Genomic DNA, 17,669 nt, shown 5'->3' on the forward strand with positions numbered 1-17,669 from the left:
CTGGGACAGTGTCTGTTTTTTTGGCTTGTTACACTGAATCTTCACCACAACCCTCCATTGGCACCCCCCCTGCCCTGCAGATGTGTGAGGCTGGGGAAGGCACTGCATCCAGATGTGACTGTGTTTATGCTTCCAGTGAGGGGTCGCAGCTCTGGATTGGAGCTGCTGGGGGAGGGGTGGTCGGCTGTGGCCCTCTGCCCCATTATCCCCTCCCCCACTTTGCCCCTCCAGCCTGTGTCTGTCTTGCCCTGTCCCTCTCAAACCCCCCACACTACAAGTCCTACAACATCAAGCTGGGTTCTGCTCCAGGAAGGGTGCTGCATCTGAAGGTGAGGTCAGTGGGGAAGATGCCTGGCGTTGGAATCCCCAGGCTGTAGACTCATGGTGACCTTGACCCAGTTGCAAGTGTGGTGGAGCCTGGGTCCTATCCTCTGTGTAATAGGACAACGATGCCAACCTGGCAGTGCTGACTTGGCTAGAGAATGTGTGCACAGGGCTCTCCCAACTATTAGCTCTAAGCCCGCGGCTGTCCCCACTCCCATCTAAGGCTTGCTTGGGGCCAGCTCTCTATAGGGCAGTGCCAATCCCCATCACAAGGTGATTCGAAAGCAGAATACCAATCCCTCCTCCCTCCCCTGCTGCAGCTGCAAACATTTTGTTTTGCATTAGAAATGACTTACTTAAGGGAGGCAGAATTTTACAGGCACTTTATAGGCTGGTCTCGTTCAGTAGTTTCCAAGAAACTGGGTAAGGGAGGGCGGCAGGAGTCCCGCTAAGTTGGGATGGAAGGGCCCTGAGAACTGAAGTTTGTGTGACGGACACGTTCTCCCGGAAAGCAGCGGGGCGCTTCGGGAGAGGCCAAGGGAGCCCCCTCCACCCCCAAGAGCCTCTGCAGGGGGTTCCCCTGGAACTGCCAGGCAGGTCTCTAAGACCTGGAGTACCAGGTCCACCTGAGAAAAGGCCCTCCACCAGGAAGGGTTAGGGTGGTGCAGCTTCCTGGAGGTCCAGAGGGTCCCCACCAATCCCCCGCGGGAAGGAGCCTGCAGGAGCCCAGCCGGGAGAGCTCGGAGCCTGCTGGAGCATTGGCAGGCGACTTGGAGGCTGATGGGGGACTTGGTGGCGGCACTGTCACAGGCGCGGTGCTGAGAAGGTTTGGCACTGCAAGGGGAAAGCGGGGACCGCTGGGTTCCGAGGGGCCCTCAGAGATTCTCCCCAACTTCCAGCAGGGTTCTTGGGCTGGCCACACAGTTCCCCCACCTTGCCAGCCGCCCTCATCGGCCGAAAGAAGCAGTCCGCGATTAGCACGCTCGTACTATGGTTTTAATAGACGTACATGGACAAGTCGATATAGACAGATTTATAATTCTATACAGTCAGTCCGACATACACAGGGACGCTGTAAACAGGGGCGCGGGCCGGGAAGCGGGTGTGCAAAGTGGGCGCGGCGCGGGGGCCCGGCCCGAGCTCTCCCGGCTCGACTCTGGCACGGTGGGCGGTGAGAAGGGGCACTTCCGCCGGGACATTCCTCCTCCCCCCTCCCCCATCCCGGGAACCGAGAAGAAGGCCTGAGCCTGCGGCAGGCTGGGGAGACTAGCCCTTCCCAACACCCCGCCACATCCGCACCGCCAGTTGCGGTTCGATGGTCTTCTGCTGGGCTCCGGAGGCGCGAGCTGGGCGAGGACTCTTTGGGGTGCACGGGGTAGGGGGTCGCCGCATGGCAAAACCCCGATTCCGGGCTGAGCGGTCCAGCCCGGCCGAACGTTCGCTCCAACTCGGATCCGCTTTGAGCTAAGGTGCGCTCGGCCGGTGGGCTCGTCCGGTTGGCGGGGTGAGGCCGATCAGTCTCGGGCCGGCGCTGCAGGCGGGTGGGCGGGCTCTGCGGGCGTCCTCCCCCGGCCTCCCGGGCTTCCCGGCAGTGGCGCTCGCTCCCCGCACTGCACTGCACTGCACTGCACCGTGCAGTGGTCCACCCGGCCTCAGGGGCCGCGCACGCACCACCCGCGCCACCTCGAGGGACATTGCAACTTATCCGTTTCTTTTCGCGGCACTTTTTATCCGACAGCTTTTGTTTCGTCTTGTTTTGGAGGGCAGAGTGGGGTCCGGAAAAAGCAAACACAAAACCAACCCGGAGGTGGGGAGTGGGGAGTGGAGGCGGCAGGGAGGTCCCGCGCTCCGGCCTGCGGCCCGCTGGGCGGTCAGCTGTTGTACTGGCACGCGTTGAGGCCCGAGGCCGGGCCCTGCAGCCCGCCGTAGCCGAATGAAGAGTGCTGCTTGGACTTGAGCCGCAGGCTGGCCAGGCTCGAGTTGCACGTGTCCCGGTAGACGCTGTAGGGCGAAGCGGGGGTGCCGTAGGGGCAGGCGCCCGGCGACATGGCCGAGTTGAGCGAGGAGCCGGTGAGGTTGTTGATGTTGTTGAGGCCCGAGTTGGGCATGCCAGGCACGGCGCCTGGGCCCATGCTCGACGGCATGGTCATGGAGGAGATGGAGCTGGGGGCAGAGAACATGGACTGCGACGACAGCGGACTCATGGAGTTGAAGAAGGTGAAGCTCTTGGTGGAGAGCGGCGCGGGCGCCAAGCTCTTGGCTGCCCAGTTGTTGTAGGAGTAGCCGGCGGCGTACACGTCCTCGTAGGGCTGCACCAGGCCGCTGAACTGCGGCACGTAGCCGCCCTTGCACAGGTCCAGCTGCTGGTTACGCTCGCGCTTCCGCCACTTGGCGCGCCGGTTCTTGAACCAGACCTGGGGGAGGAGGCGGGAGAGGGGTCAGGGCAGCCGCCGGCGGGAAGGCCCTCCACCCCCGACCCCCAGCCCGTAGTTTCAACTCTTCATATTTCCTTCCGCCCCGGCTTTTTCTCCATAATGATTCCTTTCCTGTCCTCAGAAAATACTAGTGTCTCTGTCTGTCTGTCTGTTTCTCTCCTTCTTGGTTTTTATCCTATTCCCCAAATTAAATCCATTTTCTTCTCCTATGGACAGAAAAAAAAAAAAAACTAAACTAAGCAAACATTGGCTTTCTTTCTTCCTTGCTCAACCAGTTCATCTTCTGCCTTCTCCCACACGCGGAGGGTCCCTATCTTCCAGATCTTCCAGATCTTCCACGCTTTTTCTTTTTCCTTGAATACAAAAGGTGGTTTCCCCTCACTTTGAAACCTGCTTCCAATCCTCTCACTTACTTTTTCATTCCTCAGTAGTCTGTTTCCATTTTAGTGGCAATATTTGATATTTTCATTTCTGTCCTCCCAAATGTTTATTTTCGTTTAGCCTACCCTTCTATCTGAACCTCTTTCTTCTCCCAGTCTTTTTTTTTGTTATCCACATTTTCTGATCCTTTTGATTCTTCCCCAAATATTTTTCCTCTTCCCAAATATCTGACCTTCCCCTTTTCTCTTAGTTGATTCTTTCTTTTCTCAACTACTTGATCTCTAAAATATTCAGTTTCTTTCCTGCCACCTAGATATATGCCAAATATATTTCTGTGCAAATATTTCCTTTCACTTCTTGCTCATTTCTCTAATCTTCTCCACTCCCTGCAAGAACTTCTTCTTTCCCAACTCCTGGTTCTCTGTGAATCCTCACTGACCCCGCTACTGCCCAGGCCCTCTGTCCTCTGGAGCCCCTCAAACTGGCTTTCCGGACCCCACAATCTCAGCTTTCCCTAGGACCCCAGCTCCCTCCACACATACACAACACACACACACACACACACACACACACACACACACACACACACACACACACGACTGCTACTACATTACACTACCAGACCCCGGGCAGGATTTGTGAATTTAAGGTTAATGGGTGCTGCCTTCACTGCGTGTTCTGACCGGGGAGCCAATGGGTCAGATGGGAATGTGATCTGATTTGAAAGGTGCTCCAAATACCAATTAAATAGCTGGGTACCCAGAGAAGAAATTCTGCTCTCCCTGCTCTGGAAGGAAAAACTTGCTTTTCACTGGGCAAAGGGGTGCTTTTCACAGAGCAAGGAGGGTGCAGCTTGCTCTGGGTGGGAGTCCAGGTCCATGGGCACTGTCCCTTTTTCCACCTGACACCAACCCCCCAGGAGGCAGGAGACCTGGGCAAACGGTTCAGCCAGGGCCATATCTCAGGAGAATACCCTGAGATTTTGGAGAAGTTGGTGCAATTGTGACCAGGTCCTCGGCAAGTTCTGAGGTCCCCAAACACAGGCACATTTCAGAATCCCCCAAGGCTGGAATGCAGAATCTGCCTTTTCCTTTCGTTTTTGTAAAGACTTAAGGCTCTAGAGGTTCTCAGCATTGGGGAAATCCCTGCCCATTCTAGGCTGCCAAGATCCTGGACCCTGCAGGGCTTGGGGAGGAACTTGGACTGTTGGCTGTGTGCTGAGGGCTTCCCAGAGGCGGTAACCGAGGGTCGTTAGCCCCCTAAGACCTAGCTGTAGCTGGTGGACTGGGGCCTAGAAGGGAATGTTCTCTGGAGCAGGCCTGGGTGGCAGGGTAGTTCTATATTGGGGGGGTGTGCACCAGCGGCCCTCTGCTCGGCTGGGTCCCCCTCCATTGCTCACCCTCACTCGAGGTTCCGTGAGGTTGGTCCACACCGCGATCTCCTCCCGCATGCTCATGTCGGGGTAGCGGTTCCTTTGGAACGTGGCCTCCAGCTCCTGCAGCTGCTGGCTCGTGAAGTGCGTGCGTTGCCGCCTCTGTTTTTTCTTCTTGGCGGGGTCCTCAGTGCCACCGCAACCGGCGCCTCCCGCACCGCTGTCCTCAGGGCCCTTGGATTCCCCGCCGCGCTCCTTCTCTGCAGCGGGTAGGGCGGGCACTGGTCACCTTGGGCTTAGACCCTTTTGCATTGTGTCCCGTGCATTCTGTCCCGCCTGCACCGAAGCACCAGTCGGCAGCGCGAGCAGTCCTTCCTCCCTCCAGGGCCCCTGAGATTGTCCCTGTTTGTTGCAAAGAGCCCCTCTGGGTGCCTGGTCATTAGCAGTCACCTCAGGTGGGAAGAACATGGCAACCAGTAGCCACAACTGCCAACCCAAACGCCTAGCTGGCAGAGCTTGCTCTCATTAGGCTACAGTCCCACTGCTGTCACCTGCAAATGCACTTTTTTTGGATCAGCTCTTGGGAGGGGTTTTTCTAAATCTGAGGGTACATCAGCCTTTCTGCACTAGAATCAGATCTTTCTAGCCTAAAGCTAGAGTGGATCGGTGAACTCCAGGCAGGCAGCGGTGGGCCACCCATCCACTTGCTTCTCCCCTGGGCTGTGTGTAAGCCCCCACTGAGCAGCTAAGGCACCGTTTAGCTCCCCATTCAGGACCTTAACTCCAGGCCTCTAGTCTCAAGGCCCAGAAAATCCCTCTAGCTGAAGCCAAGGCAGACACCTTAGGTTGACCTGGGACTCTAGCCCCACACTCTTTGAAGCTACAAAACACACAGCAACCATAGGAACATTGAAACATAAAGAAAAATAATTTTAAAACAAAACACAGAAGTCCAGAAAAGCTCACAGTGATATGCCTAAAAATACAGAAAGGGTCACAAACTCAAAAACAGGCAGGTAGTAACTGAGCAAATGCACATTAAGTCAGAAACCTTGCAAACACACCCCTAACTAAATACAGCACTAAGTGTGAATAAACTTCAGGCAGACTCGGGCATTGCTTTCTCTATGATTAAGAAAAAATCATTGTACTGTTGTAGGTACTTAAAAATCCGTGATCAGTAATGGTCTTCTAGGAATAACTAAAAAAAAAAAAAAAAAAAAAACCCCAGGGAAGCACAACTCTATAGTTAATTTTAAAGTACCAAAATAAACCCCGCATAAATGGGTTTTGAGGAAAATCCTGGGGAAACGCGCCATTTTGGATTGATTTTTTAAAAAAACAACTCCTGAATAATAAAGTTGCACACATATTTCACTTTAAGTTCAGGGAAATAGTCCTACCGGGGCAATTTTTTCTACGTTGAAAAATGCAGTAAATTTTTTTTCTTTAAAACTTATCCTCACAGACCTGACTTTAAAAAGCTATCTATAACTCTATGATTCTGTGGGTTTTGAAAATAAAACCCAGTTCAAGACCATGCTTAAAACTTTTGAAAGACAAAAGTATAGCCCTGCACTGATTGCTTTTTAACCAAACAAACCAAACCGCTCCGAGAAAAGTCACTTGGAGATGCAAAACAGAAACAAATAGAGATTATAAACTCGCAGAGAAGCACTCTGCGGTGGATTAAGAAATGAACGCAGAAGCGCTCAGGGCCCCCGGGACGAGCCCTGGAGAGGTTCCGAGACCCGGGAGTCCCAGTCGGGCCGGGCAGGGCAACAGTCGCGCCACTACCCGCGTCGCCCTACATCAGAACCCAGCTCCGGGCCAGGAAAAAGAGCTTGGGGTCGGAAAAAAGGCACCGCGGACGCAGTCGCGTTGGGACCAACTCTGAGTCCGGGCTGGCTGGCCTGGCCGCTCCCGGGGCCCCGCTGCGTACGTGGGGACCCCACGATCGGTTCTGGGGTGCGACCGATTCCACCCGGAACCGGGCCGGACCTCCCGCCTGAGTCTATTCGCAGCTGCGTTTTACTTAACACTTTGTTTTTCTGATTTTTCCCGCCCAGCCCTTCTCGACCGTTTCTCCCTTTCAGCCTGCCGTCTGTCGGGGTGTCGGCACCTCTCTCCTCTCTCGGGGCATTTTCTCTCGCCTTCCACCCCATTTCTTTCGGGATCTGCTTCTCTCCCAGCGGCAAGCAATGGCGCAAGTCCAACTCCCCCCACCTTCTTTCTTTCCAAATTTGTTTTTTCTGGAGTGGGGCTGCCCGTCCGGTGGTGGATTCATGCATCTGTGCGCGGAAGCACCTTGGTAAAAGGCGAAGTTTCCGCTGAGTAAGGCGCCAAGGTTTGCGCGCCAGGTCCAGGACTGGGCGGGGGGAGCAGGGGCCGGTGGCTCTGGGTGCGCGCCGCGCTTACCTGGCTGCTCCGTGTCGGACGACTCGCTGGCAGAGTTCTCCAGCGGCTCGCGGGGGTCGGCGGCACGGGCCAGGTGAAAGGCTGGCCCCATGTCGTGAGGCGGCGGCGGCGGCCGGAGCCCCTCGGGCAGACGCTCCAGGCTCATGCCCCCCTTGAAGGCGTCCATGGAGGCGGGAACCGCGCTGGGCGTTCCAGGGGCCGGAGCTGGGCGCACCCCGCCCGGCCGCCCTGGCTACGACCTGCGGGGACGAGAGCGCAGCGACTAAGCGGCTGCCCCCCCAGGCCGCCCGCGCCCACAACGACGCCGCGCCCGCCCCATGGACAGCCCAGGGCTGCGGGGCCCCGCGGGCGGCGGCGGCGGCTGCGGCAGCGGTTCCTCGCAACCCGGCGCCCGGCTTCGCGCTCCGCGCTGCGCTCCCGCCGCTCTGTCCTCCGCCACCCGCCCGGCCCCAGCTCCAGATCCCCGGCGGGTTTCTAAGGCTCCGGACGGCGCTCGCAGAGTCTGTCTTAAAGGGACAGCGCGCACAGCCAGGTTCCAGCAGTCCCTGCGCCAAGGGTGGTGGGTGGGGTGGGCCTGGGTGGGAGGGGGCTGGGGAGGGAGGGAGCGAGCTATCCCGGAGCGCCGGCGGAATCCAGCCCCGCGCCGCCGCGCCCTCTGCCGCCTGCCCGCCCTCCCCCTCAACAGCCACCTTCCCGCCGCCTCCCCGCCCCCTCCCCCCCGCGGCCTCGCCGCGCCTCTCCCTCCTTCCCCGGTGACACACGAGTTCTCCCTCGGCCGCACAAAAGAAAGCATCTGGCCTGCAAGTCCCGCGCCGCTCGTACCCACCGAATCCTCAATGGCTCGTTTCGCCCAGCACCCACTCCTGTCTGGGTCCCCCCTAGGTCCCTCAGCCCCAGCGGGCGCAGCCCAGGAGAAGCTAAGGTCCGCGGCGCAGGAGCGCGCTGAGCGGGCGCCTCCAAGCCAGCTCGAACGGAGGCAGAGCCAGGCCGGTGCACGCTGCTCCCAGTCGCGTCCTGGTCCCGGGACCACGGGCCCCTCCTTCCCAGCCTCAGCTCCCGGGACCTGAGCCCGTTTGAGTGACAGCAGCCGGCATTCTAATGGGCCCCCGGATGCTGCCACCTAATTAGCTTGGACCCTCTCCCCCAAGGCTGCTTCTCAGGCCTCCTCCTCTGCACCGCAGTCAATTTTCCGGCATTGGGATAGAACTGATGGCTTCTAATCAAACGAAACGTTTCTGTTGGCTTCAGGCTTCTGGCGAGTGCAGCAGGAGACCCCAAGAGCCCCGCCAGGCCCCACAGCCGCTTCTGTAGGGCTGTCTCCTCTAGTCTGTGCTCCTGGGCGGAGGGCAGGCAGAAGAGGCCAGGGCTGGGCCTTAGCAACCTTGGGGTGGATCTCTTTACCTACCCCTTGGGGCAGGTCTGCAGCACCCCCAGGACTTCTGACTGGAATTCTTGGAGGGGCAGACACGGCCTGGCCGGCCAGGTGACTGTACCTCCCAAGCCCAGCTATCAGCCTAGAAAGCCCAGGGTCATAAGTTCTCTCCCACACATCTGTAGCTAGGCTCCAATGCCAATGACCCTCCACTGGCACGGGCAGAGACCTCCCCTCCCCATGGCAAAAGCTATCCTTCAACACTTTGCGGGACACTTGCCCACTGGCCCTGGAGTGGTGCGGTCATCTCCTGCCCTGTTCCCCTGGCCACAGCTGGATCCCAGGACACTTGCCCACTGGCCCTGGAGTGGTGCGGTCATCTCCTGCCCTGTTCCCCTGGCCACAGCTGGATCCCAGGCTGCCCTCTGCCCCTCACCTGATGACCAGAACCTTGCTGGGCAGGACAGTGGCTTCAGGAGAAAGCATTATCCATTTTCAGGCCCAGCACCCTCGCTTCTGGGCCCATTGCATCCTCATCACCTCCAAGGGGGCTCTGCCTGGTACTGACTGTGCAGGCTGTCAGCATCTGGGACACTCAGCAGGCACTGCCTTCAATGCCTTGGGCTGGCCTTCCCATCAGAGGGGTCCAAGTTGAGATCTTTGGTGAGGAGTAGAGGGGGTTGCAGGCACAGGGAGGAACCAGACCTGCCTCCCACTCCTGCCCACGGCCACCAGCACTGGGTCATGGAAGAAGGCTTTGAAGATGGTGCCTGCGGAGTGTCTCACATCGTTCCTTTGGGGCCAGATATCTCACTGGGCACCAGCGACCACAGGAGACAAGGTCCAAGGTCTGAGGCTAGTGTGGAAGCTCAGCAACACCTACCCTCTCACCCCAAAGAGAAATGAGACCCCCCAGGGTGAAATCATGCCTTAGTATGGGGGAAGAGTGGTGGCTCAGCCTTTGCCCTCAGTTTCATCTTTCACCAAATTTCCTGGTGGTGTGCCCCACAGCAGAGAAGTTGTCCTGTGCCCAGCATGTCAGGAGTGCCCTGTGTAGGCCACTGCTAGGAACTTCCTTTCATGGGCAGGACAGCATACCACCCAGCCTGGCTGGGGGGCAGACTGGGATGGGGATGTATGTGACACACTCACACCTGCATCTGCATCTGAATCACACTCCCACAAAGGTGTGCTGTGCCCACCTTTGTGAGGATGAAAATCACATAATACCACTCATAATGACTGCCTGGGTTCCAGTCTGCTGGCTGGTGTGAGCTAGGAGCTGTGTGCTAAGCGCAGTGACACGGAGGGAGTGGCGTGGTGGTTATGAACCTCCAGGGCCCAGGCTCTCAGCTCCCTCCTCGAGTCCCCAGAGGATCTACAGTCAGGCCTGTGACTACAGTTTGAGTCACTCAGTCTGAGGGGGTCTTATCCTTCACTGTGGATGCATGGAGTGCAGTTATTGAGCACCTGCTGTGTGCTCCAGATCATCACAACAGCCCCTAAAGTTGGAAATCTCCATGGTATGGAAAGACTTTGTAAGCTTGTGTCCCCAGGGACCCCAAGCTCTGAGAGGGAGCAAGTCCAGTGGGGACTACCTCTGGGGGTCTACTCTGCTGAACGAGAATGGGGAGATGGGGAGACAGTGAAGAAGCGGACTAATCTGGAGAAGGCACTGGCCAGCATTTGGCATTGGCAGAGAAGGGACCTGGATGGGTTTTCTCTTCTTCCCAGGCTTCACCTTTTGCCTGTCCCAGGCCTGGAAGGGGTTCTTGCACATTCACAGAACGTCACACACTGAGGACAGGAAAGGGCTCTTTCAGGAGTTAGGGGCAGGAATTCGGTGTCACCCTGACTTTGCTGTGTGACCAGGGCAAGGTTTGACCTGTACTATGCCTCAGTTTCCATGCTGGCACACAGCACACCCCCCCCTCCCCCCCCCCCACCTCTTCAGCCCCTGGTTCATCTGAGGATATGATGAAGGGAGAGGAGGAAGGGGACTTGCTGGAGCTGGAACGGTGTACTCCATCTCCCATCATCTTGGGCCAAACAGAGCCAGCATTCTGGGACTTTCAGGAAATCTAGGGCCCAGAGTCTTGGCTGTACTAAACTGAGGAGTCCAGGCTGGTGGGCTGGTGTGTGGTGTGTGTGTGTGTGTGTGTGTGTTGTCTATTTAGTCACTATAGAGACCCTTCCCTGAGCCGGCCTCACTCAAAACAAGCCTCCATCATCTGTATCCCCCCCAAGTTCAATTTGGGAAAGGTGGTTGGAGGGTCCTCACTGGGGCATCCTTCTACTTACTCAGCAGGGTACCCTGCCCTAATTTTTTGTGGGAGAATGGAGGGGTTTTAGGAAAAGGGAAGGAATGTGCCCCGTTTGCCCCTGGGGCCATCAGTGACTCTCTGGGACATTCCAACTCTAAGCCTCTTAGGCAGAGGAGAGAAGTTCAAACTAGAAAACCCAGTTTTGGGAGTGCAGCTGGGACCACCTACCTCCGTCTGCCTGATCTAACACCCACTTCCCAATAAAAGCTCTTGTTTCTTTCAATACAAGCAATTACTGGGTGAGTATAGGGAGGGGGAGGTGTTCAGGTAGAGAGGCTGGAACCACTGGATTCTTTAATTTCTCAGGACCCCAACCCCAGGTGCCCTTCCAACTGGGTTTCCCCAACCGCTCCCTAGGACTTGGGCAGAGTGACTGAGGCTGGCAGGTGTGTGCTGGGGACTTGGGGCTCCCATCAGCAGCTGGTAGCACCCATGACCTTCCCAGGCTCCTGGTTCAGTCCACTAGACAGTAGTCTGTTCCTGGGAACCGCTGAGTCAAGGCAAATAGAGGGCAAGGAGAGTGGACCTGGACCGGCAGGTCACACAACTGGGTAGCAGTTTGGGAAGAGGGTCAGCTTTGCGGGTGCCACAACCACCTCTTCCCAGTGGCTGAAGGTCACGGAGCCCGGATGGCTGGAAGGTGTCTCCTTCCTACAGCCCATGCCACTTGGTCTCCCCCTCCCCACTTCTTTTCTCCGCCAAGAGTGTCCGAGCATTCTGGGAAAGGGTCAGGGCCGGCGAGCCCCCTCCTGGGCTGCCCCTGCCACCCTCTGGACCTGTGTCCCCACTCGGCGGCAACACTGGGGTGTCAGCGGCTCCCGGAATGACAAGAGGATGTCCGAGCCTCGTTTTCGTAGACAAATGAACTTCAATATATGTTCTAAAATTTAGCGAATTCCAAAATCGAAAAATACTTGGGCACCAGGATTACAGCCGGGGGGTCCCTGTTTTTGCTACCCATACCGCGGGGCCTCGCTTTAGCCCAGGCAAATCGGTTCGGACTGGGGAGGCTGGTCCCTGAGCAAAGCTGCCCAGCCCGGCTCCAAAGCCTCGCGCCAAACCCCGAAGAGCCGTCGTAAGGTCTTGATGGCTTCGCGGGGAGCGCCCGGGATTCCTTTGCGGGAGCGGCCAAGCCGCTGGTGGGCTAGGGGCGCCTCCTTGCGCGCGCCAGGCCGTGGGAGTCCCCGGTGGAGGGAGCCGGGGCGGGACAGACGCCGGTTGCTTTTCTGCAGCACTGCTGTCCGGACCCGCGAACGAATGAAGCGGTTTCGTTTGAAAAAAATACCCTCTTGACACGAAGGTGAAGTCGCCGTCCCCTGCCGCGCACAGGGGCCAAAGCTTTAGTGGCTCAGGGGACCCTGTTCCTGGGAGCTCAAGGAGCTTTTTCGCAAGCCTTCCCGCGCGGAAGCCCGCACCCCCACGGGGGGTTTCCAAGGCCCTCCGGGCTTGTGCCCAGCACAGGGTTAGAGTTCCTGTCCCCGCTGCTGCTGCGCTTTGGGGGTCCCCGGGGCCTAGGCGCTGGCGCACCCACCGACTGGACAAGGGAGCTCCCGGCGACGGTTGCGGTGATGGTACCCGTCGCGCAGGACCCGGTCCAGCTCCCCGATGGAGCCCGGCCTCCAGGCTATGTGCCCTGCCCCGCGCACCCCGGGCGGAACCACAGACGCCAGGCGTTAATGGAGCCCGGCCGCCGCCCAGTGCCCCGCGCCCAGTGCCCCGCGCCCCGCGCCTCTTATCCTACCCGGCTGGCTCGTGGGTTCCAGGCTAGTTCGCTGCGCGCCGAAGGAGGCGTCCACTCTGCCGGGGCCCCGGGTCCAGCGGCGTCGCCGGCTCCTCGAGTAGCCTCGGCCCCCCTGGTCGCTACATCTCAGAGCGCGAGGTTCGGGCTGCTGGCTCGGCCCGCTCCACCCGCCGTCGCCCGCAGGGAAGGCGGGGACACGGGTTGGGGAGGCGGGTAGGGGGAGGGGAATGGTGAGCTCCGGGGAGGGGGCGGCGTACGGCCTGGCCGGCTGGGGGTCAGGGCGGCCCCTGGGGCTCGGGTGGGGGGTCGGCGGGGCTCGCGGTCCAGGTCCGAGGTTGGGGACTGCACCCGGGATCGCGCGCGTCGGATGGGCTTGAGGACGAGGCCACGCGGGCCCGGCCTGAGCCCCGTACGCCTGTTTGCTGCGCTTGGGGGCCCACCTGGTGCGTGCTTTGAGGAGCTCGGCTTCAGTTCCCTCGGGGGGCTTCAGTTCCCCGAGTCAGGCCTGGCGAACTTGGAGACCTGACCCTTTCTCCTCAGCCAGCGGGAGGAAGCCGGGCTGGCATGGTGGCTTGCAGAACCCGCCCAGCAGAGCCTGGCAGCTCAGGAGGTTGAGCACAAGACCCCAGGGTTGCCGTGCGTGGAGGGGAGGGGCGACTGTGCGCTAGTTTACCCAGCTTGAGGGACCCCCCCCCCAATCTCCTTTTGGGTTGGTCTGGTGAAGAAAGGGGAGACACACCCCAAGAGAACACACTCCAGCGGCACCTTGTCCACCCCCTAGCCGGAACACCTCCCAGAGGTGCCCTGTTTGTGCAAGGCTGAGCAAGGCCTCGTCCCCGGTGGGTCCATTGGACTGTGCCCCTCTGGTGCCCGCTGGAAAGTGGCCAGGATGGAGGGCATCTGGAGCCTGCGCCTCGCCAGCCAGCTGGGGAATCTCCTGGCGACCCGTGCTTCTAATAGCCCTTTGGGCGAAAAGGACTGGCCCCGAAGGAGCCTGCTTGCCCTAAAGCCGCCTGCTTGCCCTAAAGCCGGCTCTGAACCTACGGCTGTTGCTGCTGCGGCTGCTGTTGAGGCCAGGGGACAGGGGCGATAGGGTCAGTTTGTCCAAGGACCTGGCTCGGGGACTGGAGCTGTGAGCCCGCCGACGGCTCCGGGGCTGCGGGCAGGGCAGGGGTGCCTGGAGATGGCAGTGAGGCGACTGAGCATCAATGTTTCATGAGGTGCCAGCCCCAGCGGCGCCTGCTTGCCGGCTTCTCGCTTCCCACAGCTGCTGCGGAAGCAGCCTAGGCCTCCAGCCCATCGGCCCTCAGCCCATCTCGGCCTTGAGTGCCCTTCCGCACCTCCAGGGAACCCGGAGACCAGGGGCGCTTCCCCAGCACCACCAAACCAAAAGCCACCAGGACCTAAAGTCAAAACTCACGAGGCCCAATGGGGTGACTACCCCCCACCCCACTCCATTCGGATCTGCTGTTCTGGGCTCTAAGGACTCCCACCATCAACAACAGGAACACCTCTTGGGAGCCTGTTGAGGTTCCAGACACACGGAAGTCCAGACTTCAAACCCCATTTTCAGTCCTGGGCCTGAGGACAGCCTGGCGGAAACACAGTCTCCCTGCTCCAGCCCTGTGCTGCCATTCCAGCACTGGCTTCTCCTGCACTGAGTCTGCTGTATTCAGCGTGCAAACTCAGATGGAGGAGTTATTCAAGCACCTGGCCCCCCAAACCTGGGCACCTCTGAGTCTTCACTATGGTACATAGCAGACACCTAGCTGGGGTGGTTTTCACTTTGGAGCCTGCACTGGGAAATCATACTTACCCTGCCAGCCCCCTTACCCCCATTTCCCAGTTTTTGTTCTTTTTGTGCTCTTGCTCCCAGGTAGAGCATGTGTTAGCCCCCAAACAAACAACTATCTGGATACCTGATGGCCTGAGTTGGAATCTTTGTGTCTTTTAGTAGCTGTGTGGTTTAAATTCATAGAACCCTTCCTAGCCTCACCTTTCCTATCTGCAGAATGGGAAAGTAGGCTGAGGGATCTAGGAGGTGATGGAGGTGAAGGGGGTTGGCTCTATATGGGGGTGGAAACTAGGCTGAATTTACTTATTTATTTATTTATTTTACAGTGAGAAAGAGCAGGAGGAGGGGAGAGGAGGGAGAGAGGAAGTCAGAGTATCACTATGGTGCGTGTGGTAACTGGAACTGAACTCAGGACTTGATACTTACTAGTGCAGCGAGTGTCTGGTCCACTGTGTGTTCAGTCCACTGTGTCTCCTCCTGGACGGCTAGGCTGAAGCTGTGTTGATTGCCATACTTACCCAGGTACAGCTTGCTCTCTAACACAAGTTTGCTTTTATGTCTGTGTCTTCCTTTCCCCAGTGTGTTCTCTTGGCTGAGCCAGGTAGAAGCAGACTCTTTTTCTGATTTAGGAAAGCTGCCTTCTAACCCCAGGTTAGCAAGTCTCAGACCAGAGGAATTGGGTAGGCTGGTGGGGTATGTTCTGACTAGGGTCTGAAGTTCTGAAAGTCTTTAGGAAACTGGGGAGCAAGGGTGGGTGAAAACACACCTATTATGATCTTATTCACACTTCTTTTTTTAAAATTATTTTTAATTGATTTAATAATGATGGACAAAATTGAAGAATAAGAAGGGTACAATTCCATACAAATACCACTACCAGAGTTCTGTATTTCATTCCCTCCGTTGGAAGCTTTCCCTATTCTTTATCCCTCTGGGAGCATGGACCCAAGATCATTATGGGGTGCAGAAGGTGGAAGGTCTGGCTTCTGTAATTGCTTCTCCATTAGACATGGGCTCTGGCAGGTCAATTCATACTCCCAGTCAGTTTCTAGCTTTCCCTAATGGGGCAGGGCTCTGTTATTCACACTTCTTACCAATTTCCAATTGTGAGTCTCCCTCCCATCCTAATTTCCCTTCAGGGTGTGACATCTTGGGATATATATTATTTTCATGTGGAAGGCAGGAGTCACCAGGTAGGAAACTTGGTGCTGGATCCAAGAGGGACAGACATGGTGCTGTCCTTGAACATAAGTATCACCTTTGCTTTGCTCTTCCAGGGCAAAAGCAAATCAAAACAGGTTGGCAGAATTAGATTGTCACTTGCTCTATCTTTCCTGCCAAATTGCTGTGCTTCCTTGGACTACTTTTTTTTTTTTTTCCTCCTTCCTAGTCACTAAACATAGCAATGTCTTTCCCACAGTTTTGCAGATAGAAAGCACAGCAAGTCTTCAAACAATGCTCAGGATTCTGTGTAAGTAGGGGGCCTGTCCTTTCCCTCCACAACCCTCATTGCAATGGTACTGAATCTTACTTGTGAGTAATTGCAAACAACATGTTGTCCATATCAAATGTAGGCTCCCTGAGAGCATGACTGAGACTATCTTCTGATCCAGAAAGCCTCCTTAGGATGGGTAAAGGGATTTAGATGCTGGTAGGCAAGGTGTAACTCAGTGCCTTCTTCTGAACTAGTCACTGTGGAGAAGACTGACTCAGGGCTATGGGTGCCAGGCAAGAGTCTCAGGCTTCACCCTGAGATGGAATAGAAGATGGGGCACCACCATCTTAAGAAGTACTTCGGGGCCGGGTGGTGGTGCACCTGGTTAAGCGCACGTGTTAAGGTGCATAAGGACCCGGGTTCAAGCCCCCGGTCCCCACCTGCAGGGGAGAAGCTTCACGAGTGGTGAAGCAGTGCTGCAGGTGTCTATCTCTCTCCCTCTCTATCACCCCTTCCCTCTCAATTTCTGGCTGTCTATCTAATAAATAAAGACAATAAAAAATAAAAAAAAAAGAAGTACTTCGACACTCCCCCATAAAAACTGGCTGCTGTCTTGAGCAAGTTCTCTGTGAGCTGCTGGTGGCAAGAATGGGTAGTATCTCAAGAAGTTCTTCCCCTCTGAAGGCTCTCAGAGGGCCACCAATGGGGTTACTAGACCGGTGGTGAGACATTGGGGGCTGCTGGGGGAATCTAAATCCCATCCAGTGGTTATTGAACTCAGTTTAACTTTGCCCTTTGTGAGGATAAAAAGCTAATGGAAGGGGGCAAGAGGGTGTCACACTTGGCTGAGTGCACACATAATGTTACCATGTGCATTCAACCTGCTTCATGAATGGTGAAGCAGGTCTACAGGTGTCTATATTTTCTCTCCCTCTCTGTCTCCTCTTCCCCTCTCAATTTCTCTCTGTCCCATCAAATAAAATAGAAAAGAAAAAGAAAGGGGAAAAAATGGCCACAAGGAGTGGTGTATTTGTAGTGCATACCCCAGTGATAACTCCGGTGACAATTAAAAAAAAAAGCTAATGGAGGGGGAGCAGGTTGTGACACATCTCTTAGAGAGTATATGTATGCTACAATGTGCAAGTTCCCATGTTCAAGCCCCTGGTCTCCATCTATGGGGAGTAGAGGGATGCTTCTCAAGTAGTGAAGCAGTGCTACTCTCTAACTTTACCTTCCCATCCCTTCTTGATTTTCTCTGTTTCTATCCAGTAAATAAATGAAATATTTAACAAATAGCTACCAGGAGAGTCTGGGGGTGGGGAGGCTGAGAGTCTCCTGACTCACATGTAGGGATGGAGCCCCAGAACATCCATTTAACCTCAAGTGAGGGCATTTGTACTTTTTTTCATTTATGTTTTGTATTGTTTTTCATCTATGAGATGGAAATTAAAGGATCTAGGGGTAGAGAGGGACTCCTAAGATCAGATGAGTTATTAATTTCTATTTGAGTGACATATATGCCTGGAGTTTTACCTGGAACAGAGTTTTCCTGGGAAAATCAGTGGGACAAGCAGGGAGCTGAGAGAATTAAGTGGACACTAGATACCCCCACACTTTCATACTACCTATGAGGAGTGTGGTACGTCATCCTGAAGGCAAGGAGGAATAGACCAAGGGCTTATAAATAATGAGAGTGAGGAGATTTGTGTTTCAGCAAGATCCCCGCCTGGATCTTGGAGGGTGGATTCGAGAGGATTGGGAGAGGTTATGGCAATGCCATTTACTCCGATACCCCATTGGTCCCTCTTTTTGTCCATCAGTCCATGCACCCTCCCTTGGCACAGGGAACATGAAAGTGAGATGCCGTGGCCTCTGACGCTCTCTTTTAAAAGTTATTTAATTTATTATTTTTATTGGATAGAGACAGAGAAATTGAGAGGGAAGGGGGAGACAGAGAGAGGGAGGTAGGGAGGGAGGGAGAAAGAAAGGGGGGGAGAGACTTATAGCATGAAGCTCATGAAGTTTCTCTTGCAGATGGTGACTGAGGGATTGAACCCAAATCCTTGCATATG

General features: G+C 56.3%; 1 protein-coding gene across 2 annotated transcripts; it reads right to left on the reverse strand.

Annotated features, from left to right (window-relative positions):
• Nucleotides 1-1,304: 1,304 nt before the first annotated feature.
• On the reverse strand, nucleotides 1,305-12,492 carry PITX1 (paired like homeodomain 1). 2 transcript variants are annotated; one of them, XM_060178292.1, is made up of 4 exons: nucleotides 12,368-12,492; nucleotides 6,931-7,169; nucleotides 4,540-4,772; nucleotides 1,305-2,738 (listed from the first exon to the last, which is right to left on the reverse strand). In XM_060178292.1, the coding sequence occupies exons 2-4, from the start codon at nucleotides 7,094-7,096 to the stop codon at nucleotides 2,196-2,198; spliced, it is 942 nt and encodes a 313-aa protein (XP_060034275.1). In that variant the 5' UTR covers nucleotides 7,097-7,169; nucleotides 12,368-12,492; the 3' UTR covers nucleotides 1,305-2,195. The 2 variants fall into 2 exon arrangements, with proteins under 2 accessions (XP_060034275.1, XP_060034274.1); XM_060178291.1 differs by lacking the exon at nucleotides 12,368-12,492 and adding an exon at nucleotides 7,757-7,891.
• Between the last annotated feature and the right edge of the window lie 5,177 nt (nucleotides 12,493-17,669).

This window comes from Erinaceus europaeus, chromosome 2 (genome assembly GCF_950295315.1).
Source record: "Erinaceus europaeus chromosome 2, mEriEur2.1, whole genome shotgun sequence".
Taxonomy (NCBI): Eukaryota; Metazoa; Chordata; class Mammalia; order Eulipotyphla; family Erinaceidae; genus Erinaceus; species Erinaceus europaeus.

Excerpts from the sequence above, each read along its gene's own strand:
- PITX1 (XM_060178292.1), bottom strand. The coding sequence starts at position 7,096 with ATGGACGCCTTCAAGGGGGGCATGAGCCTGGAGCGTCTGCCCGAGGGG. Across the intron at positions 4,773-6,930 it reads GTCCGACACGGAGCAGCCAG|AGAAGGAGCGCGGCGGGGAA; the intron begins GTAAGCGCGGCG and ends TACCCGCTGCAG. Across the intron at positions 2,739-4,539 it reads TCACGGAACCTCGAGTGAGG|GTCTGGTTCAAGAACCGGCG; the intron begins GTGAGCAATGGA and ends CTCCTCCCCCAG.